Source organism: Dunckerocampus dactyliophorus, chromosome 18 (assembly GCF_027744805.1).
Source record: "Dunckerocampus dactyliophorus isolate RoL2022-P2 chromosome 18, RoL_Ddac_1.1, whole genome shotgun sequence".
Lineage (NCBI taxonomy): Eukaryota > Metazoa > Chordata > Actinopteri > Syngnathiformes > Syngnathidae > Dunckerocampus > Dunckerocampus dactyliophorus.
Window position 1 is genome coordinate 19301734 of NC_072836.1, and position 23267 is coordinate 19325000.

General features: G+C 42.0%; 1 protein-coding gene across 3 annotated transcripts in view; it reads right to left on the reverse strand.

Annotated features, from left to right (window-relative positions):
• LOC129171594 (protein kinase C beta type) overlaps positions 1 to 23267 on the reverse strand; it is a 96987-nt gene that overhangs the window by 33601 nt on the left and 40119 nt on the right. For all 3 annotated transcript variants that reach the window (XM_054760419.1, XM_054760418.1, XM_054760420.1), the window contains exons 6-9: positions 16550 to 16706; positions 15706 to 15840; positions 13106 to 13202; positions 6227 to 6367 (exon numbers count right to left, since the gene is read on the reverse strand). In XM_054760419.1, the coding sequence (XP_054616394.1) occupies positions 6227 to 6367; positions 13106 to 13202; positions 15706 to 15840; positions 16550 to 16706 (530 nt within the window). The remainder of the gene's footprint in view (positions 1 to 6226; positions 6368 to 13105; positions 13203 to 15705; positions 15841 to 16549; positions 16707 to 23267) is intronic.

Genomic DNA, 23267 nt, shown 5'->3' on the forward strand with positions numbered 1-23267 from the left:
GAACTCGTTGGTGGAAGAGTAAGCATAACTGGTAAGCTCACATAAATTTACACGGACATTTATGGAAGTTTAGCAAGAGTCCTCGATCAACACCGGCGCTTTTCCTCCTCTGAACTACTTTGATACCCCCAAATTCCCTCCACATCCGTCGGAGACTCGTACACTTCACTCTTGATGTGAATGCGTCGCTCACCTGTGTAGGTGGTCACAATCACTTGTCGCCTCCCGTGTGCATGGTTTGGTACGCGATGGCGATGAATTTTGCCAATTGCGGTCGTTTGCCGCCTCCCGTGTGTGGCGCTCATTACACGTGTGTGGATGAGGGCCGTTCGATCTTGAATATATTTGATCTCTTTTTTCCTCATGTCCACCCTTCTACTTGCAGCAGATCAGGGAGCGCACGCATTATTAGGCCAAATGTGCTAAGAGTTTAAGCTTACAAGCCCATGGAGAAAGAGCTCCAATTCTCCTTGTACCGATCTTAATATGCTGCAAAAGAAAAGCAAGATTCCTTTAAACACTGAAGACAAGGAATACGGAGCCAACGACTTTGGTAGATTCCCCAAACAGAGGAGAGTTTAAACTGCATTATCAGCATTTCCAGGGTCTTCTACTAAAACGTCTTCTCTTATCAGCCTAAAACCAATACGAGAATGAACGTGTTTTATCTTAAAACAAGGCAATAAAAACAAGCATATTTAAGACACTGCTGAGATTCCATTAACATGGATACCATGATGTGTGTGTGTGTGTGTGTGTGTGTGTGTGTGTGTGTGTGTGTGTGTTTCCCAAAAGGCTAATTGAGTTTTGAGACCTCCATCCATCCATCCATTCTATGTGCCGCCTATCCTCATTATGGTCACGGGGGTATGCTGGAGCCTATCCCAGCAGACTTCAGGCGAGAGGCGGCGTACACACCCTGGATTGGTCGCAAGCGAATCACAGGGCACATATAGACAAACAATCATTCACGCGCACATTCATACCTATGGTAATGTGTGACAGTTTAGAGTCGCCAATTAACCTAACATGTTTTTGGAATGTGGGAGGAAACCGGAGTACCCGGAGAAAACCCACGCATGCACGCACGGGGAGAACATGCAAACTCCACACAGAAATGCCCAAGTGAAGATTCAAACCCAGGTCAACGTGCCACATTTTATGTGCCCGCCTCTCGCCCAAAGTCAGCTGGGATAGGCTCCAGCATACCCCCCGCAACCCCAGTGAGGACAAATAGAAAATGAATGAATGGCTACTATATTGGGTAATGCAAGTGAAAAGGTGACTATAGGGTTGTTATTTCATGTCTAGAGGGCTCTAATAATGTTACAAATTGTATTTAGCAACCTGCAAACAGGTTTTCTATGCTCTGACTACAAAAATATTTCATTTATAAATTAGGAATCCTACTTTGCAGAATTTCTTTTATGACGGCCAGGTCTGCAACCAATTAAAGCAAGGCAAAGTTTCAGGAAAAATTTTCCACGAAAACCCAATCATACAAAAAATGGAGAGTACAAAAACCGAGGTTTGACTGTACTTAAGTTTCTTAACTTACTTACTGACCGACTTTACACCCACTTCCTCCTTCATAATACCTATGAGATCAGAAAATTAGCAAATTTGCTGTTTATGCCTTATAAATATTCAGGTATGATAATATAGTGGGGTTATTAGGTTTTGGATCCTACAGGGAGTGCTGCACAGATGGACACACTTGCAGTGCATGTGAGCTTCATAGTGTGTGTGTGTGTGTGTGTGTGTGTGTGCGCGTGTGTGCGCGCGTGTGCGTGCGTGTGGAGGGCAGCCACAGTTCAAGAATATGCAGCATTGATCTTTAGCATTAAAAGTTTAGATGCAGTATAAGTTCACTTTGGATGTGCGCAGGTGACAAAAGCTGAGCGCGTGCATGTGCTTGCATGTGTTGTCAGCGTGACTGTCTTCACCAAACACCATCTGGCCTGAAGCTCATTTGATGCAGCCACAAGGACAAGGATGAGATCACCGCAGCAAAGACCATAAAACAATGTTTCATCAAGTAGGACAACACAACCTATCGTGGAACCGTGGATTTCGCTTGGGGCTTGCATTTCATGTTCCAACTGCGGCTCAGCTTCTTAAATCAAGGTCACTGTGGTTAGCGTATCAATCACAAACCCAACTATGAATGGAGGCGTGTCACGAGTGACAAGCGCTGTTTTATCCGAGAAAGTTGTTCAGGGTCATTTGACAGAAAAGGCGGTCCTGGGGACACAAACTGTCATGTGTCGTAAATGATGCCACGGTCAGTGTTCCCTCTGCTGACCTTGCACAGCTGAATCCACCCAGGGAAAACCACAATCTACTGCACGACGCTGCGGTGCATGATAGTGCAATATGTTATAACACACTGCGCCGTGTTGCATTAGTCCGAACTGTCAGGTCTGATCAAAGCTGCAGTCGCAGTGTGTGCCCAAGTCACACAGGGACCGCCTGATAGTGTGCTCGTCTTCAAATTATTTCATTACAGCCTTGTCCCATTAACTCATTACACTCATGCCACTGATTAATATTGAACCGTATTTCTAAGTGCACTCTTAAAAACATTACTAAACTAACTTCCTGTTCACATGCACGGATACACTAGCGCACAATCTCTAATTATACCTTCAAAAAGACAATAACGCTTCCATAAGTGTTAGAAAAATGATGCCTTATGGTGAATGCATTGTGCTTTATGTGCTAACATATGATGTTCATGTCTACAATGATATGTTCCAACAGAATACTATGTCTTCCAAATGCACATCACCTGATTCAAATAACCTTTAGCGTCTGGGCATGTGAGTCAGCCCTTCACTCTCTCCGATAACCCCTCCCCTCGCATATAACTCACATTTTAGCATGAATGGTCAGACATTTCCTCCAGAAGACATTTTCTCCTCTGTTCAGGTTGTGTTGACTTGTCTCCTTGCATGTTTGTTTTATTCAATTGTACTAGAGCTGCAACAATGAATCGGTGATTAATCAATTATCGAATTACTCGACAGCTATTTTGGTATTCCATGAATTGTTTTTTGATGTAAAAAAGGTACAAATTCTCTGATTTCAGCCGCTCAAATATTTTTTAATTCCCTCGGTCATCTATGAAAGCAGACCTGCTATCTTTGTTATCTTTTCACACACGTCACCTTTGACTTTGGAAAACATTTTTGCCTCTTTTCTGATACGCTGCGGACCAAACCACTAACTGTTTGTGTTTGGTTCCTGTTGAGCTGGTCCGTGTAGGGCATTTGCGACCTGCAGCTTGTTTTTTTCTTGGCTTGCGGCACATTGTAGAAAAAAAAAAAACAAGTAAAAAAACTAAAAAAACGCAAAAAGGCGAAATGTAATGATAAGAAACTGAAATGCTGACACTAATAACTAATAATATAACAAAGCTTTGTCTTGAAATGATATATATATATAAGGTTGTCTTTGCCTTTTAACAAAATGAAAAATACCTAAAAGTGGCCCCAGTACGCGGCCCTTGGTAAGAACAATTTTGGACACCTCTGGTCGAGGGCCTTGCCGATTACTTGATTAATCAAAACAGCAAGCTTCAGATTAATCGCCTAAGAAAACAACTGTTAGTTGCAGCCCTAGTTTATAACGATATGTTCTCACAATATGATGTGTAGAAGTCCTCCACATACCCGATTCAAATAGCCTTGGGTGTCTGGGCATGCGAGTCTGACCTTCACCATCTCTGATCACTCTTGCATCTGCGGTCTCCTACGCTAACTCACAGTTTAGCATTAATAGTCAGACAATTTCTCTAGAAGCCGTCTGTGCAGGTTGTATTGATTTGTCTCCTTTTATTAAATTGCAGCTCTCATTCTCAAAAGGCAATATGTGTTTTATTGCAGTTGTAGTCGCATGTTTCTAATATTCTGACCCTCTCACGCAGCTCAATAAGGTAGGCAAAATAGTCGAAACATCTTTCAGGTTGATGCAGAGCAGTTCTTCACCAATGCTAGCTAATAAGCACATTGTTCATCAGAAGTGAGCATTCTTATCTTTGCACAGGCAGGCTCCTGCGTCGGATTCCACCGTGCACGTGTGAGCGAATGTGCACGTGTGAGTGTGGGCCATCTGAGGCTGCACATTTTCATACAAGTTGTGTGTGCTTCATGAATCCGTGCAAGTGTTTGATGCATTCCAGTGATGCTAGACCCTCCACTCGGCTTTCAGCACCGACACGCCACGGTGGTGCCTGTTGCCATGGAAACAGGCATCTGGCACCCAAGGTCTAAAACGCAGTCAATGGTCCCTCTCTCGTTGCATGGCCGTCCCTCTCCCCCTCGCTGCCTTCGCCGTCGTTCAGCCCACGTTTGTTCCCTCTCCCCACCCCGCTCGTTCTTTCTCTCGGTTTTGGTTTCTTGCCTTGATTGTCGTTCACTCACCCGCCACCTTGCCGCCGTGTCCCTCTGCTCGCTCATTCATGTCACTTCATTCAGTCTGATGTTTTTTTTCTTCCACACCCCCTCTTTCAATTCAATTCATTCACGTCAACCGCTCACCATTTGTCTTTCCCCTTTCACGGCCCTGCACTTGTCACATCATCCTCTTCGTCTCTTTCCCTTCATTCATCTTTGTCTACCTGCGCGTCATCTCTTTTGATTCTTTGGATCTCTATCTGCGCCCTTCTGTTCGCCCCCTCTTTGCTCTTCTCTTTTAAAAACACTTTATGTGGTGCGCTTTGATGGTAGACATCCAACATATGGACAAAAGAAACCTCTTGCAGTCAGAACTTGGTCTCTTGGTAATCTTAATTCTTCATCCCACCAAGACATTTTGGATTTAATCTATACTTCCAGATATGTGGGAACTTAAGGGTCCTGACTTCAACCCCATCAAACACTTACTTTAGAACTAGCATTGGTGCAGCAGCTTGAGGAAAATGTCTGGTTCTGAGCTGTGATTCAGGGTTCAGCCCATAGGGGGCAGTGCTGCCTGCTAGTTAGAGCCAGACCAAGACAGAAGAGGAGTTGTGCGTCTTGCTTAGGCAGGGGCGTCCAAACTTTAACTGGGTTGTTACTGTATGTTCATGTCGCCTATCCAGCCTCCCGGGTATGGTCTTTATGCTATTGTGTCGCTTACGGGTTCTCAAATGGTCTCAACCTCGAACCCACGTTTTCCAACTGTCATTAAGTTGTGACCCATTTTTATCGAAGTCACAGGTGCCCAAAGTGCAGCCCGGGGGCCATTTGAGGCCCAAGGCTTGTTTTTTGTTGGCCCATGGCACATTATAGAAATAAAATGTTTAAAAAAAAGCAAAAAAAAACTTTAGTAAAAAGGCACAATGTAAAAAGAAAAAGATGAAATGTTGATACTAATAACTAATAGGGTACTACGACAAATATACTACGGATACTACGAATATATTAAAAGTATAACGTTTTTAGCCTTTTTACAAAATTATTAAATCCTTTTCAATCCTTTTCATTTTTCATTACGTGACCCTCCATGGAAAAAGTTTGAACAACCCTGATTTCAGTCAAACCAAGCAATTTATTCGTATTTCAAAATTCGCCTGTGTCGTCTTTTCCCAATACAACATTAATACACATCGTTTATATTGAAAGGGCATTTTTTCCCTGATTTTTTGCCAACCTCATGGCGCCCCCAGCGTTTGCCAACATATAATGTGGGCCAGCCAGCTCTGCAAAGAATGCATAGATTCAAATTAAGTATCAAAATGGAATTTAAAAAGGACAAATATAGTGCTTTATTTTTACTTCAAAATAAAAAAAAAAATCTAACATCTGTTGTATTTAATGTATTCGTTTTTTTTGTTTTATAAATAAATGCGACTTATATTCCAGTGCAACTTATATACTGTATGTTTTTTTTTTCCTCTGCATGATGCATTTTTTGACTGAAGCGACTTACATTCCGGAGCGACTTATAGTCCAGAAAATACGGTATACGGAACCATCTTCATAGAAATTACTCTCTGGGTCTCACAATTTATGTGGACAAATGCAGTCCAGCATGTATGTAGAGTTAAGAATAATAACAGGGTGGACCGGGACTTGAGTTGCGGGACGGACTTAAGCCGAGTACAACTTTATATTCTCTGAGGGAATGCTCACTGTTTCCCAAAACCCCTGAATAGGAACAAAGACTTTGAGCCGCTGCCATTTTCAACCAAAGGAATGAACACACTGTATTATTATATGAACACAAATATTAACAGCCTGACCTTGCCGAAGCTGCCCTTTCCCAGCACCATCAGGAAGTTGAAGTCCGACAGCTTCATGCGGTCTTGGTTGCCATTGGAGTCGAAGCGGGCGGCGTTGGCCGATTTGCCTTCAGTGTTCTTGCTCGGCCCGATCTTAGCCCGCTGGATCAGGATGAGACAGACGAATGTGCAAATGTGATTAGGCAGAACGTCCCAACATTTAAACACCCTTCCTTTTTTTAAGAGGATAAACATAACTCATTAAAAGATTATTTGGATGGGGCAGTCACTAATGAGAGCTATTTGACAATATTTGCTGGAGGAGAAAATACTTTCCTTTCGGAGTAAAGATGTAATTAACTGTCGACAACCCTGAAAATTCCACTGATAGCAAAAAGAAGTTGAAATATGAAACATACAGTAATCCCTCACCACTTCGCGCTTTGAATTTTGTGGCTTCCCTCTAAAAATATATTCATTAGTGAATCATGTTGTTTTGTGGTTGAATACGGCCTCTTGGTCGTCAAAAACATGCATACTGAAGCAACTTTTACTTGTTTGTTTGAATCCATGCCCTGCGATTGACTGGCGACCAGTCCAGGGTGTACCCCGCTGGGATAGGAAGTCAGCTGGGATAGGCTCCAGCTCCCCCGCGACCCCGGTGAGGATAAGCGGCATAGAAAATGGATGGATGGATGAAATAAGGAATCCTACTTGGTGGAAATTCACTTATCAAGGTCAGGTCTGGAACTGATTAACCAGGATAAACGAGGGATTACTGTATATGACAGGTTTATATTTAGGCCTTTCATTCAGTCAGGACTGTGTTTGCTACCACTCTCGTATACTTACACAGGCCGTCTCCTGACAATTCTTCATTTTTATACATTCAGCCTGCCCGTTTGTTCATTACCGTTTTCCTTTTTCAAGCGTTCTCTCCCAGCCTTGACCTTGTCACACTGTCTCCTAATGGCTTCATATATTATTTTGCATTTTGTACAACCACGCTTCAATTTTAACAAGGTCTGGGGACTTAAAGAAAAAAATGCCTGCACACACAGAAATAAAAATGCAGGACGAGCACGGCTCACCTCTATCTTATCCCAAACTGCTGATACACACTCATTTCCTCACTTCTTCTCACCTGGGCCGTTCAGTCTCTTATTTGCTACTCTTGTCTGTGACAGCGTGTGTGTGCGCGTGTGCATGCCTGTGTGTGTGTGTGTGTGTGTGTGTGGGCCGCACACTCTTCCCAACTCATCAATGGATAAAAGGCTCTATCAGTCTCCATCTGTTCTGACACCCACACACACACACACACACACACACACACACACACACACACACATTAGCAGGCAGCAGCAGAGGATGTTGAATGGATGACTCCCAAAGCTTTTAGAGATGACTTCCTCTCTTTTTTGTGTCTCTTAGTCTCCAGTGCCAGTGTCAACGATTACTGTTGTATTTATTACCGTGTATGTTTTCACACACTTTTTCGACTCAAGACTCAAATTAGAAATGCTCTCTTTATTTGCGACATGCACGTAAGAAATGTAAAGGTACCAGAATGCTCTTTTTTTCAATGTGTTAAATATTTAGATATTCATGCATACTCGCCAGTGATGAGGCAGGTGAGTCATGATGAATATTACAAAAAAGGAATGACAACATAAAATAAGTAGCAATATTTGAAAGTTGGAGGACAAGCGGCATAGAAAATGAATGGAAGGATGGCTGGATGGCTGCCTCTGTCCACCAGAGGGAGCCAGAGGAATCCAGAGCCCAGAGGGAAGCTGACATCATTGCAGCGTTCTGGCAGACACCAATGAAATGTTTTGCTTGGATGAAACGCATTATGGGAAAACGTTGAAATAGTTGGGTTTTTAAACTCGTATATTTCTCAGCTAACTTTTGAGTGTTAAGTAGCTGTGTGATGAGTTTAGTTATAGACGGTTATATTGCGTAATGACCTCCTGCGATTTCCAGTGAGTTGACAAGCTTGTTGTGAGCGCACTGATGGCTCGTGATTGGCTCCTGCCAAACAACAGCTACCGTTTCCTCACTGACTCGCGAGCGGCACAGCGTTTAAATGATTAGTAGTAGTTCTAAAGTAAAGGAGATGTTAGTATTTAGGCATATATTAACCACAGGGTTCAAAGTTTAAGAAAAAAGTAGCAGTTTATACACCGGACATTTTGGTAATTAATATATTTTTGACAAACTTTGATAGAGTGAAGCCGCAAAATTCCAAGCGCAAAGTGGGGGGGGGACTACTGTATTATGTCATTCAAAATCAACAGAGTACTGACAAACAATTACAAGAGCTCTATCAGTGAGTGTGTGTTGTGCAATGTATTGATTGTCAAGGTATTTCTGAGAGTGCTCACATTAAATTGTGCAATTGGTTTTCACTTTTCCTAGAGATGGTTCATAAAACTGGGGATGAACATATGACATAATACAGTAACACTAAAACTGAACCAACACACCCTGTCTGTTTGAGATATCCCCCATTCTGGGAATGCATCTCACAGAACGTCTGAGGACCATGACCTTCAGGAGACTGAGTGAAAGAGAAGCAGATAAAGAGACAGAGGCTCGCAGGAGGGCACGCGCAATAAGCAAAAGAGCGGGAAGGAAAACATAATGAGGAGAGAGAACAGGAGCACAGACACAGGCAGGGAGTATATAGAGGGGACAGGAAGGTAGACTATCACACAAGTGCAAAACAAATGATGATTTTGCAGCACTTTTGCAGAATTAAAACGTGCGCGTAACATATTATGTATGGGCTGTAAAACGTGATCAGAATGTATCGTGAAAAGTCAACTGAAGAAGAAGAGAAAGACTCTCTGAGCCATAATGAAATCATTCAATACCAAAGACGTATTTATACACTTATTTTGAAACCCAAACGCTCACTCCCAAAGACGTTTTTTTGCACGAGAGACAAAAAGAGGTGATGGGAAGTCACCCTAAAAACGGCCACAAGGTGGCAGAAGAGCTCGGCATGGATCTTTTGCGTGTATTAACACGCTCGCCAGCAAAGAGGAAGTAAGAGAGCATGGAGGAGTGTAGCGTGCAGAAGGTCACGCATTGTAGGGACATTTTAACGCATGCACACACACACACAAACGCACTTGGGCGTACACACTCGTGCACACACGCAGTTTAGTTTTAAATGTGAAAATTGTAACTAGTTCATGGTGTTATATTTGTAAACAAATTGTTATTTCGATGTAAAAGCAAAAAAACAGCGTCAAAGTGAAAGTTATGCTTGAAATTTAACTTTTCACAAAAAGCATTTTTAGTTGGGAACTGATATTTTCCTGAAACTTACCTAAGTTGTACTGCTGATTACTAAAGAACTAAAAAAGGTAGAAACAAACTTTTTATTCTGATGAAAGACAGGAGTCTAATCTTTCTTCTGGTAGGTTCCATGTTTATATAGCCTTAGAAGACAATCATCTGTGTGCCTTGAAAAATCAGTTAAAATCATGTAAAACAGCCGGTACTGAAGGGGTTGTCTTTTGAAAAATGGCTGGGATTGAATGAGTTAAAGAGGTTGATTAGAGCAGCCCAACAATGTATTGATGTCTTCGGGGGTTTCCACATGCAATACTGTCGCCTCGACATGGGTGGCCCACGCTGCTTTAGACTAAGAATATCCTTTGGAAAATAACATCCAAATGCATCATTTATGATCATTTCAGAGTGGACCCCTGTGTGGCATGCAATGAGCGGGTTCAGTAATGAAGCAGTCAGATAAAGTTATTAGACGAGCTGGGTGCATGCTGGATAATTCTGTAATAATAAATAAGAGAAAGTGTGCGTGCGTGCGTGCGTGCGTGCAGAAGCGTCACCGAAGACGGGCCAGCGTGGAGCTTAAATCGTTTCACTGGAGATGTTAGAAGTGCCGTAACATGTTTGGCTAACACAAGATGGCAAGTGAAATTCTAATACACAAGACATTTTGTGTAGCCTTAGGCACTACACGCACACTACATTACCCAACTTCAAACAACAACAACACGAGGTACACGTGCGCGATTCCATGGGAGGCGGTGCAAGAGCGGCATCAAAAATGATTTGATTGTGGGTACGATTTGCAAAACATACAGACTACAGCTGCAACTAAACATGACTTCCTTAGTCGATTAATCAGATTAATCTGGTAATCTGGTAATCTACCCTACACCAGGGGTGTCCAAAGTGTGGCCCGGGGGCCATTTGCAGCCCGTGGCTGATATTTTCTCAGCCATCGGCACATTGTCAAAGTACAATTAAACAAGAAAACTAACAAAAACAACAAAAAAAATGAAAAACAGAGCAGTCATTTCACGAAAATAAAGTAGAGTACAGATTAGAATAAAGCGGGGGCGTCCAACCTTTTTCCACTGAGGGCCACATATGAAAAATGAAAAGATGCAAGGGCCACTTTGATATTTTGCGAACCAACATGTAGACAGGCGAAGTAATATATATACTGTATTTACATATACAGTAAATATATATTTATATATTTCAAGAAAAAAAGTGCATCTCAGCTTTGTGATGTTAAAGCCTATAATTAGTATCAACTTCACTCTTTGCGCTTTCCCCCCCAAATTTTGCTTTTTTAAAATTTCTTCTCATATAATCTTAATACATTTTCTTCTCGGAATATTAAGACTTTATTCCTCTAATATTTTTCACTTTTGCACGCCCGAATTTTCCAAACTGACAACTTGATTTTGTTTTATTTGTTTCTCATAATTTTCCCACTCTAAAAAAATAATTAATTTAACGTTTCAACTCTATGCTATTAAACATTTTCCTCACAATATTATGACTTTATTCACAAAACCTGCAACTTCTTTCGCTAGAATACAACTGTTTCTCTTCATTCATATTTTCACTTTATTTTAGTAAAATTACAGCTGCTTGTTTTCCTTTTTTTTTTTTAATTTTCCAGCTCTCATCTTTCTCTTTGTACCTTTTTATTTTTGTAATTATGACTTCATTCCCATGATATTTTGACTTTATCCTTGTAACATTATACAATTTTTTCTGCAAGCTAACTTTCCAAAAATGACAACTTTATTTGAAATTGCAACTTTTTTCTCGTTAATTAAAACTTCTTCTTCTTACTATTTTTGACTTTATTCTCATAAAATTTCTGCTGTTTTTCATTTCTGCCGTTGCTTTTTAAAATGATAATTATACAAATATTTCTTACTTTCCCGTTGTACTTTTTCTCATCATGACGTTACGACTTTATTCCCATAATATTTTGAGTTTTTTTCTGCAACCTAATTTTCCAAAAATTACAACTTCATTTTTTGTTTTGTTTGTTTACTGACACCTTGTGGCGAGTGCAGAATACTACACATCATCACAACGTATTTGAATGTGTCTTCTGAATGCCTTATATTTGTATGCAGACATTATTATGCTTGAAAATGCTTAATTTGGGAAAAAAAATATGTACAATTTGCTTAAATATGGATTTTTTTTTTTTTTTTTTTTTTACTAATAGTAGACTGTATTCAACCATGAAACAGCCGTGACGTGTTTTTTTTTTTTTTTAAGTGATAGAACAAAGCTCCGAAATTGACGTGCAAAGTGGCGAGGGACGACTGTATTACTAAAGCAACAAACACAATTAACCCTTTATATTCCGATACATCATATCCAAACAACTCCAAACTTGGAGCAGTTCTGACTCAATATTTATCTGACAACATGACAAAAACAAAACAAATATATATATATATATATATATATATATATATATATATATATATATATATATATATATATATATATATATATATATATAAACTCACTTATTTGGTCATATAACACACACAGAACAATGAACAACTCCATGTCTGTCTCCTTTCTTCATGTCAGAACAGGATCAATTACACTGTGCGCTGTTCATGCAATGAGTTGTTCAAGCGCAGTGTGTAACCCTGAGTGTTAGGAATAGGCTTTCAGGCATCAACCAATCAGAAGACGGAAAAATGCTAATGTTACTGTATGCCTGCTAGCTGGCCCTGTGAGGCGACTCTGACATTTAATTCAAGAAACAGCCCCCACTACTAACAGTTTAAGTGACGTCAGGCCAGCGCTACTGATTCTGAAGGCTTAGCAGATCACATTGGCATGGCGACACAGTGATGCAGAAATCTGATTGGACAAAAAAAAATACAAAATCTAACAGGCAGTGCAGCCGAGAGACATGCTAGGAAATGAAGATAACAGACTGTTGGGAATAAATGAATGGAACAAATACTAGAATTGAAGTTGTGAATGTAGGTCAGTGCTTCTGACAGTGTTGAGGCCAGCCACTGCTCTTTCCTTTATTTCCTACGGGGAAAAACAGGATGCCTTGTATTTGCCACTGGAGCTGCCATCACTGTTTAGACTTCCAGACTGCATTCACCCTGTGTACGGCATACGGGACTACATCTACTTTATGCGCTTTTCTTTTCATTTGTGCAAAACAAGGCCCCCTACCTAAACGGTATATGTATAAAAGGACTGTTGGATCAATCTCAAAAACCCCAACCAGGCACGATGCGTCGACTGTGAGATGGACACACTTCACAGCGGCGTGACATTTAGCAGTTCGTGTCAGCAAGGCAAAGAGGAAGATGAAACAATGGCCGTTTCTGCCAAATGTGTTAATAAGAGGGCCGTGTGATTTCACTCACGCGTACACACACACACACACACACACACACATGCCCGCACACGGACACACACCCCTGCAGTGTGCCAGGCGGGATGGCAAGTGTGTGTCTGCCAACTGCTAACAGCTCTCCGAGAGAGAGTCTCTCTCACACACACACACACACGCACACACACACACACACACACACACGCACGCACAGCTCGAGTATACAAGCCCACCTCAAATTTCTGGCGTAGCTCCTCGTTGCCCTCCTCCCCCTCCGGAGGAACGGGAACATTGAAGTACTCGCCTTCTTCCTGGGAGAGCATCTTAAACCTGAGGACAGAGCATATTTCCACTTAAATCAATTCCCAATTAGTTGATACAATTTAGACATTAAGCGCGGCCATTAGGCGAGGCTGCCGACAGTTAGCGCGCCAATTTAAAGTCTGAAAGAATGATCGGCTCATTATTTAGCAATTCCCTCTCCTTCATGGTGATCTCGCAAAGCCTGACAGACGAGCGGTGATGCCTCACAATCGATAGGAGACAATTTCACATTTCGCCCATTACGGACTCCGCGTTTGACTCCTGAGAAGTCTCACGTCACCTCTAAAACACACAATTACATCGTGGACCACTTTAAAGCTACGACCTTAACTCTTGGATTTGAATTTTAATGTTGGCTTTGAATTATTTACACAGTGTTTTACTCCCCCCCCACTTTCATCTTCTGGTAGAATGTGGTGTTTTAAATTCAGTGTCAAAAAGAAAAAAAAAGCACAACAATGAGCTGAAAGATGATAAAAAAGATTCTCTGGCGCTGCGACTGCCGCACACTTGATGTGCTTCGAAGCAAAACTAAATCAAGATCAATTAATTTTCCAGCTAACACTCGGCACTCGAAAATAGTGCAGGAAGAGAAGTTACGGTTACAAATAATGCGAAATAGCAACTTGTGTGCAAACATAGACACTATACCACTTGTATTGTACCGCATGTAATCCCATTTATTGATTTCTTATGGCACACTCGTGTACTGTATTACCGTAGTTTCCAGACTATAGTCACACTTTTTTCATACTTTGGTTGGTCCTGGGACTCACAGTCAGGTGCGACTTATATATCAAACCTTTGCTGAATGCGGTTAAATGATGAAATGAATAAATGAAGGCTGTTTCATGGTTGACTAAGGCCCACTATTAGTCACTCAATATTGAAAGACAAGTCATATGCAGCGTTCTGGTCACTAGGCGTCAGTGATGACACGAAACATCCATGAGACGTGACATTACATCACAATACCTTAACACTGCATGTCGTCCGCTATGGCATGTCCGACATGATAGAGTGAAAAAAGGTCTCCTCCTGTTCCGTGTGGAAGTGGTAAGTTGTTGGTTTCTCACTTTGTCTATCTTCCCCGCTCAGTTTGAAGCACTTTCTTAAGTTTGGAATAGATAAATTGGAGGCTAACTAGTTAGCTCGCTAGCATGAGATGCTTAAAGCCATGGCTGTCTCTTGTGCCCCAGCAGTGATCCCGTAGCCTGCGCATTAGCAATGTGGCGTAAACAAAGAGTAAAAGGAGTGTAAAGGTGACTACAGGGGTGTTCTTTCATGTCTGCAGGGCTGATGGTACATTCTGAAGCTTGGATTTTCTTATTGAACAAATATAGGATCGTATTTTAGCAGTCATTGTATTCATGCTGTTCAGGTTGCTACCCAACTATTTTATTGTTGTGTAAAAATAGGTGATGACAACGAAGCATTTAGTGGTTAGCATGTTGGCCACACAGTCAGGAGATCTGGAAGATTTGGGTTCAAATCTCCGTTGGGCATTTCTGTGTGGACTTTGCATGTTCTCCCCGTGCGTGCGTGGGTTTTCTCTGGGTACTCCGGTTTCCTCGCATCCGTCCATCCATTTTCTATGCCGCTTGTCCTCACTAGGGTCGCTGGGGTATGCTGGAGCCTATCCCAGCTGGCTTCGGGCGAGAGGCGGGGTGCACTCTGGACTGGTCGCCAGCCAATCGCAGGGTGGTTTCCTCCCACATTCCAAAACCATGCATGTTAGGTTAACCAGAGACTCAAAATTGTCCATAGGCACGAATGTGAGTGTGAATGCTTGTTTGTCTCTATGTCTGCATGTTTGTCTATATGTGCCCTGCGACCGGCTGGCGACCAGTCCAGGGTACCCTGCCTCTCGCCTGAAGTCAGCTTGGATAGGCTCCAGCATACCCCCGCAACCCTGAGGACAAACGGGATAGAAAACGGATGGATGGGTGGGAGAAAACCAACGCGTGCACGGGGAGAACATGCAAACTCCACACAGAGTGATACTAAAGTCTCAAGATAATAAGCTCCTTCATGTCCAATTAAAGTGGAAATGAGTCTAAATGATGATAGTACACATAAATAATAATAATAATGAATAAGAAGAATAAGTTTTGTGAAAGGTGTGTCTCCTTATCTTGTACTTCCCATAAAGGACAATAATAAGGAGAAAGTGATGTTTAGCTTGAAACAGCAGACGTGATGCTCATGTCATTGAAAGCTGCCTACAGCATCTCTCCACCACCATTTTTCCTCCAATGCTGGCATCTCATTAAAAGCCCTGACAGGAACGTGTCAGCGGAGAGACAGGATGAAAGTCGGATAGAAAGATGCTCAAATAAGTGCGGGTGAAGATGGGAGGAGAGCAGGGAGAAAACAAGCCATAAAGCAGCAGAGGGAAGATGCTCTGACACCACAATAAGATGAGCCCCAACCAAAGTACTTCTCCAACAGCGCACTAATGAACAAGGTCACCTTCACGCCCCCTCTCTACCTCCTCTTTCCATCTCACCATCCATCCACTCCTTGTTTTTGCAGCTCCGAGATGCCAAAGGACAGCGACCCCATGAAGTCATTGCGGCTGGTCAGGTCCCAGTCCCACGCCTCCACGGAAAGACGGCGGTCCTTATCGCACTCCTTCAGGTGGCTGCAAGAGAAACAATGGCCCAAGTTCACCCAAGGATCAAAGCTCTTCTCTTCTAATAAAGTTGGGTTGAGTGGAGAGAAGGCACAGGACGCACAGGAGATCTTAAAGGAGGTCATGCTGTCGATAAAGCTGGATGAGAGGTTTCAAACTCGGCTAACTTTCCAAATACGCACCAGGGACATCCGCTTTCAGGTGGCAACCTCGTACATTCGTCTTCATAATAATGGACACACATAACAGGGGAGTGTGTTGAACTTTTGCAGCGATGATACTCTTTGACTGCATTCACCCTGATACAGCACGTTTGATCAAATCTTTACATTTGCGCAAAAACAATGTCCCAGTAGAGTATGTGCCCCAAAATGCGTCATGATTTAAGCTGGGATGATGCGTTATTCAGTACATCACTGGATCCAGCGGCAGGCAAGGACCCCAGAAGCGAGGTTTTATGAACATAAGACGCCAGATGTTGTTATCTGAGCGCCAGCGGTTACATGCACTTGGAAAGCGGAGCGTGATGCCGTGCTTTTAAAAGACGGCGCTGAGCGAGCGAGAGACTAAATGAGGAACACAAGATGAAAGAGGAGGGAACTGATCATGTTGGGAGAAACTGATGGAAGCAGATGACAAGAAAGAGACAGACAGAAAAGCAGCTCTAATTAATAGATAAAATAAGAAATGATCAAAAGTGGTATAAAAAAAACCTTACAATTTAAAGGTCTCATTCCAGACGGGGTTGAGACAGCATTTAATGGTCTTGGTCTTCTGTTTACTTTCGCTGCGAGGATCTGGGATCAGTTTCAGCTTCACGTATGGGTCTGACAGGCCGTTGGGGTCCATTGGCACGAGATTCCTGGCCTCTTTGACTGCAGGGAAAAGGACAAAGAAACAATAGAGATGTATAGATAGCAAGATAGGAGGATAATAGGATTAAGAAAGAGAAAGAGTGTGGAGCCTTGGTTAACGTACGCCACGATTAGCGTACTTTTCAGTTTTCGTAAAAAATGTTTGCAGAAATGTTGCCTCGGTTCACGTTCATCTCCAGTTTATCATAAAATATGGCGTTATTAATACACTGCATGAGTTTTAGCAAAAAAATCCTCGTAGCATGGAAACCGGAACCGGAAGAAAGTGTCCCCCACCTATGATGTCATCAACAGTTGACTCTGTAGTTTTTTGCTTACTAACACTGTTACGCCAGACATCTCTGCCTCTTTATTGATGGCGGCTGCAAAATAACCCAGAATGGAGCCAAAGAAAGTGGCAAGTGCCAGCATTTTGATAAAAGAAGCTGAGAAATAAGACTGAATTCAAGAGATAAGTCACGGCAAAGTATACTCTAAATGTGTCATCATCGGTGTGGATATCTCTTCCTCCCTCGCTAGTCGCTCAACATCGTCGTCTTTGTCAACAATCAGGTCTTCAATCAGGGTAAAAGTTAAATATTTCTTTATCATTTATATGCATTTATAGCAAAGCCTCGGTTACAGTGTTTTCGGTTAACGTCAACAAATTCTGCCAAAATTTTGCCTCGGTTTGCGTACATTGTCCGGTTAGCGTACAATGCAGTGAGCGTCTTGTCGTGTTACGAATACACTGTGTGAGCCCAGCTGTGTTCTTAATGTGTTTTTCTTACAAAACGCCCCTGTTAGCGGCCTATTAGCTTGCTAATGCATGGAAACAGGAACCGAGGTGAGCTCAGTCGCCTGTCTATGATGTCATCAGCGGTTGACTCTGTAATTCTTTGCTAACTAACACAGTTACGCCATAAGTCTCAAAATGTGTTAACACAAAACACGCTGTGATGGGTTTACAATGACAGTTTTCCATGCGTGAAACTATTCATGACAAATGAAAGAGATAAATGAAGATCAACGTGGACACCACCTTCCTGTTTTGCCATGAGCTATTTCTTGAACTGACTCGTGTTTTTCTCACCACCTTTACCAACATGCTGGCAGCTGCAGTTTTTGGTTTGGCTCCATTTTGGGTTATTTTGCAGCCGTGATCAAAAGGAAAGCAGAGACTTGATGTGAGAAACACTATTGAATTCAAGAAATAACTCATGGCAAAACAGGAAGGTGGTGTCCGTGTTGATCTCGCTGCCACATTGCATCTTTGTCAACAATCACGTCTTCAATGAAGGTAAAAGTAACATAAAATGTTCATTTATCCCTTTCATTCCTCATTTATATGTATTTGTTTTCTGCGTGTAAAACTATAAAAACATGTTTTGTGTTCAGTTTTGGATTTCAATTTTTCCATGATTCCTTACGGGAAGATTCAGTTCGAGTAGATTTCAGCCGGAGTCCGACCTTCTGGAATGGATTCATGACACCCACCAAGGTTCCAGCGTACATGAGTCCATGTGAGTAGAAGAGCAAATCCGCTTTGTGCCTTTTGCAAGAGTTTCTCTTGGACAAATTGATTTTGTGAAAGCAGATAAATGAAAAGATTTGCACAACAAAGCTTTGCTCACCGTACCCAAATGTAACGGCATGCAACACGAGAGAGCATTCCACAATCTGCTTTGCGGGGAAAAGCCCGTACAGTCTCGTGGGATTGTTGCCATGGATACGGATGTTGACCTTGGGACCAGTCATTTTTCTTGCCTCATTCTGAGCCGTTTATTGTCAACCAGACCTAAGCTTTGAGGACAAAAGTAATAAGACACCCCTTAATTAAATACTTAAGCAATTAGGGGTCACATTCAAATTAGCAGAAGCACAGCTGGTAGTGATGGGTCTTTGGCAACTTACTCAGGCGCTGCTCAGTTACATCCACACACACACACACTCACACACACACACACACACACACTCTCTACCATTGCCCATAAAAAACATCACAAATAGCCAATGCACCTTAGTGTGTGTATTTGTGTATTTAATGGAGCCTGTCTGTGAATGTGTGTGCAAAGTGTAGTTGTGCCGTAGTCTTGGCTGTGTGTTTGTGTGTTGACTTCTTCTCAGAAGACAGCAAATCTACACCACAATACAAGCTGTACACTGACTACTCAAGTTTCACTTCTGTGGTATTGTCCCTTAAGAATACACACTTGCTGTTTGATAATTGGGGACATCAATGGATCAAATGAAGCCATTTTTCGTGAGCTCACAAAACATCACTCAAGCAGGGTTTCATGCGGGCAAAGCAGCGTGTTCGACTAAAGTCTGAGAGGTTAACCACAGACCCGCATGAAACCCTCAGTGGAGCGGCCAATAAATATTAGATGATGCCTGTTAAAGTGACCAGCAAATGCTGGCTATAAAGAGGGTAGCATGCCAAAGAGTCTCGAAGGACTCTTAAACTAAATACAACACCGTGTGTGTGTGTGTGTGTGTGTGTGTGTGTGTGTGTGTGATGTAAATGTGATTCTGCATACAGTATAGAGATAACACGTTTATTTGAGTCCAGTTGAGATAAGAGGGTAGAAACAGGAGAACACATTTCATATGGGATGCTGGTCAACCTTTTCCAAAGTGGAAAAACCTCTTCTCTGTCTCAGTATTCCCATGGGACGTCTAACGTCTACTGTCTTACAACTAGAAGGCCCACGTTACTAAAACATACAATAAACGCTCGCTTATCACGATCAATTGCTTCCAGAAGGAAGCAAAGTAGGAGTTCTTATTTATAAATGGAATACTGCTATAGTTAAAGCATAGAAAACCTCTTTACAGCCTTCTGAATACAATTTGTAACATTATTAGAGCCCTCTAAACATACAGTAACACCCCTATAGTCACATTTAAGCTTGTGTTATTTAATATAGCAGACATACAGTAATAAGAGAAAATAAGACATTTAAAACATAAATGAGACTTGAGTGCTCCTGTGTGTGTTGCTGTAAATGTGTGCCGGTGCCTGGGAAGCAGTGTGGGGGGGCGGACAGGAATGCGTCTTCTGAATGCCTTATATTTGTATTTTAGTTTATTTAGCCATTTTTATACTTCAAAATGCTTAATTTAGGCAAAAATGATGTCACACAAGTTGCGCATATATTTTGACTAATACTAAGCCGTATTCAACCATGAAACAGCATGATTCATTCATTCATTCATCTATTTATGAAAAACCCTGACAGAGTAAAGCTGCAAGATTCAAAGCGAGAAGTGGTGAGGGATACATCCCCTTTTCTCAGGACCCGCTCCTGAGCAAAAACATTTTCTTTAATACAAAAATGACAAAATTAATATTATATTAAAAATCATGTTTTTCAATATCAGTGAAGTAAGTTACCATGAATCTTTTAGACATTTATTTCAGGGCGGGTCTCCACATCACGGCTGTCTCCAGGTCACCAGAGTGTGTGAGAGACAGGAAGAAAAGCTCTGACTTAGGACTGCTGGTTTGAGACTTTTTAAATGGAGAGGCAAAAAAAACATACCTTTTTACGCAATTTTTTTCTATAGTGTGTTTGCATATCATGTTTTTGCTTGTGTGTGTGTGTGTGTGTTACCACTTTGGAATAGATTTGATCATAACAGCTTACCTTAATCAATACCAAAGACGTAGTTGCAGTGTTCCCTTTTTAGTGCTTCTTTTTGTTTATACAGTGTTTGAACACAGTTACAGGCCGAGCCTGGCCCTTTAAGAAGAATTGCATTGTGGGAAGTTGAGTGTGTATCTCTTCCCTCCCTCGTCTGTCTGCACCGCCCATTGTTTTCTGCGTCCTGATTGGCTGTAGACCATTATCAATCAATCTCCTTCCTGCTGTCCTGCCGCGTCTCCTGTGTCATTGCTAGCTTGCTTGCTAGCTTGTAAAAGAATCTTCGGTTCGTCTGCAGCAATGTTTAACAAAGATACAAAAACGCTACAGTGCAGCGGAACGGCACCAGGACGAAAAGGCGCGTTCGCAGGAGTGAAATACGCGTGACTGAATGAATAATTTCTTGTGTTGATCATTAAGGTTGATCAATAAAATCCAAACGAAGGTTTGAACTTTTTTGAGAGTGTTGAAACAAGAGAGAAATGTGATAAAATGTTAATGCCTGTCTGAGAAAAGTGTATGACGTGTATGATGAGGGGCTTTACAGCCTTAGAACGTATAAAATCATTGCCAAAATATGAAGTTGGCTGCTTCGCGGATTTCACTGATTGCGGGCTTTTTTTGAACCTATCAACTGCGATAGACGAGGGAACACTGTACATGTATTATATGCTGTAAATAACTACTAGTGACTGCAATGTGTCTTTTTAACCGTTGTGCCATCACGCTAGTAAGCTTCCTCATCTACAGGCACGTCATGGCTGCCGTGCTCAACGTGAAGGTCAACATCCAAAGCCACAAACTTAAAATTTTCCCTCCCGGTGTGTCCTTGAGCCAAATGCTGGACTGCCCTCTATCTTCGTGGATGCTGTTGTGCTACAAACACTCAGCTCTGATCTCCCAGAGAGGCAAAGGAGTGACCTAAAAGTGATCAATAAAGCGCTACTTTGCACCCGTGTCTGCTGCCTTGATTTGAGCTCCACGGCGCAAATGCATTTCGGTCTGCAGCAGCCGTCTCCAGCAGAGATGCACGGCCATTTCTCCTACTTTTAACGGCCCATTCTCAGCCCCTCTCTACTCTGTCACACTGCAATGAAGGTGGGCGCTGCTGCTGTGGATATACTGACCCCTGTGGACGAAAATAAGTACTGCGGCGAAACGCCCACTCATTTACTAGTACAATTACAGAAAATAGTTCATATCATTTCCTGCACTACATTACATATGGCTACAAATTGAGTGCATTACTTGCCTGCAACCAGCAGAGGCGCTGTTGAGTCAGTGCTTACTGGTTTGCAGTCTAAAGCACAGCATGACAAGAAAAAGGAAGGCAGCATATTCTACTCCATTGATTCTGGTACGCGGGCGCCATCTCGTGGTACGCGGGTAGACATATACCTCAAAAATGGCACAAATACTGTTATCATTTCTTCCTACAGCTAGATAAAATTGCTCCTTAGTGCTCCATGTGTTTCTCTATAAGAGTCAGTATTCCAACCATCATTGAATCCCTGTAAAACCATTTCATACATCAATTCATGAGGATGAACTATTCAAAGTGACGACCAAAAAAACACCCCACGAGCGTCCTGACGTTTGAACTCATCTGCAGCTAAATTGAGATTTTTATTTGAGACAAGAGCAGAAGAGTAAAAAAAAAGAAAAAACACTTTATAGTCCCTTTTCTGACATTGATTAAATACTCGCATTTTCTTTAGCTGACAGGGAAAGGACATCACCCGACCTCTGCTGCCACCTGACGGTAGAAAGAATACACTGCAGGTTGCATTTCATTCATCTGCACGTTATTTCATTCTATTTCAAGTGTTTTGAGCAGAGCTGACATAACCACATTTTGGTTTTACTTACACCATTTATTGATTTCTTTGCTCTTATACTATTTCTTTAGTTATTGTGCACTGCTGTGTATAATTTTAAATAACAACAAAGTCTATCAATCTTAATTTATCATCAGTCCAGATCATTTTCTTCAGTCAAAACCCACCTTTTTGCAAAAGCACATGTCTAAGTATCACAGACACTCCTCTACGTTCCTTGGACTAAGATAAAGACGCTCCCGTTTCCTGGCTTCATCTACCGTCCATCCCTCTACTCTATTTTTCTATGTCAACCCAACCGCTGGAGACAGACGGCCGCCCCACAGAGCCTGGCTTCTGTCGCCAAGTGCTTGCTCATGTGGGGCTTCAGTTGGTTCTCTGTTTTCATTTATGAGTGTGACCTTCGTGTGCAAAGTGCCATGAGATGACTGTTGTTGTGCTTTGGCGCGATGCATCCATCCATGTTCTATGCCGCTTATCCTCACTAGGGTCACGGGGGTATGCTGGAGCCTATCCCAGCTGACTTTGGCCCAGAGGCGGAGTACACCCTGGGGCACATACAGCAGAGACAAACAACCATTCACACTCACATTCATACCTGTGGGAAATTTAGAGTTGCCAATTAACCCAACATGGAAAGTGGGAGGAAACCAGAGTACCCGGATAAAACCCACACATGCACGCAGGGGAAGAACATGCAAACTGTTTGCATGTTCGATGTAAAAGAAACAACCAGAAAACCTACAGAGAACATACAAACTCCACAAAGATATGCCCAACGCAATTTGGAACCCTGGTCTTCCGGATCTCCTGGCTGTCTGGCCGACATGCTAACCACGAGGCCACCGTGCGTTGGCGCTATATAAACACATTGAATTGAATTATATAATCAGTGTGTGATGGCCACTTACAAATAATACAAATAAATAAATACAACTTTATTTCAAAGTAAATAAATAAATAAATATTTTAAAAACCAAACCTCTGCTGTTGATTATGCTAAAAATCCAGCAGGATCCTTCGGAATGGTGGACAAGATTGGCAGGAATAGAAATACTTGTCGAAATAAAAATAATAAATCACATCTAAATAAATAA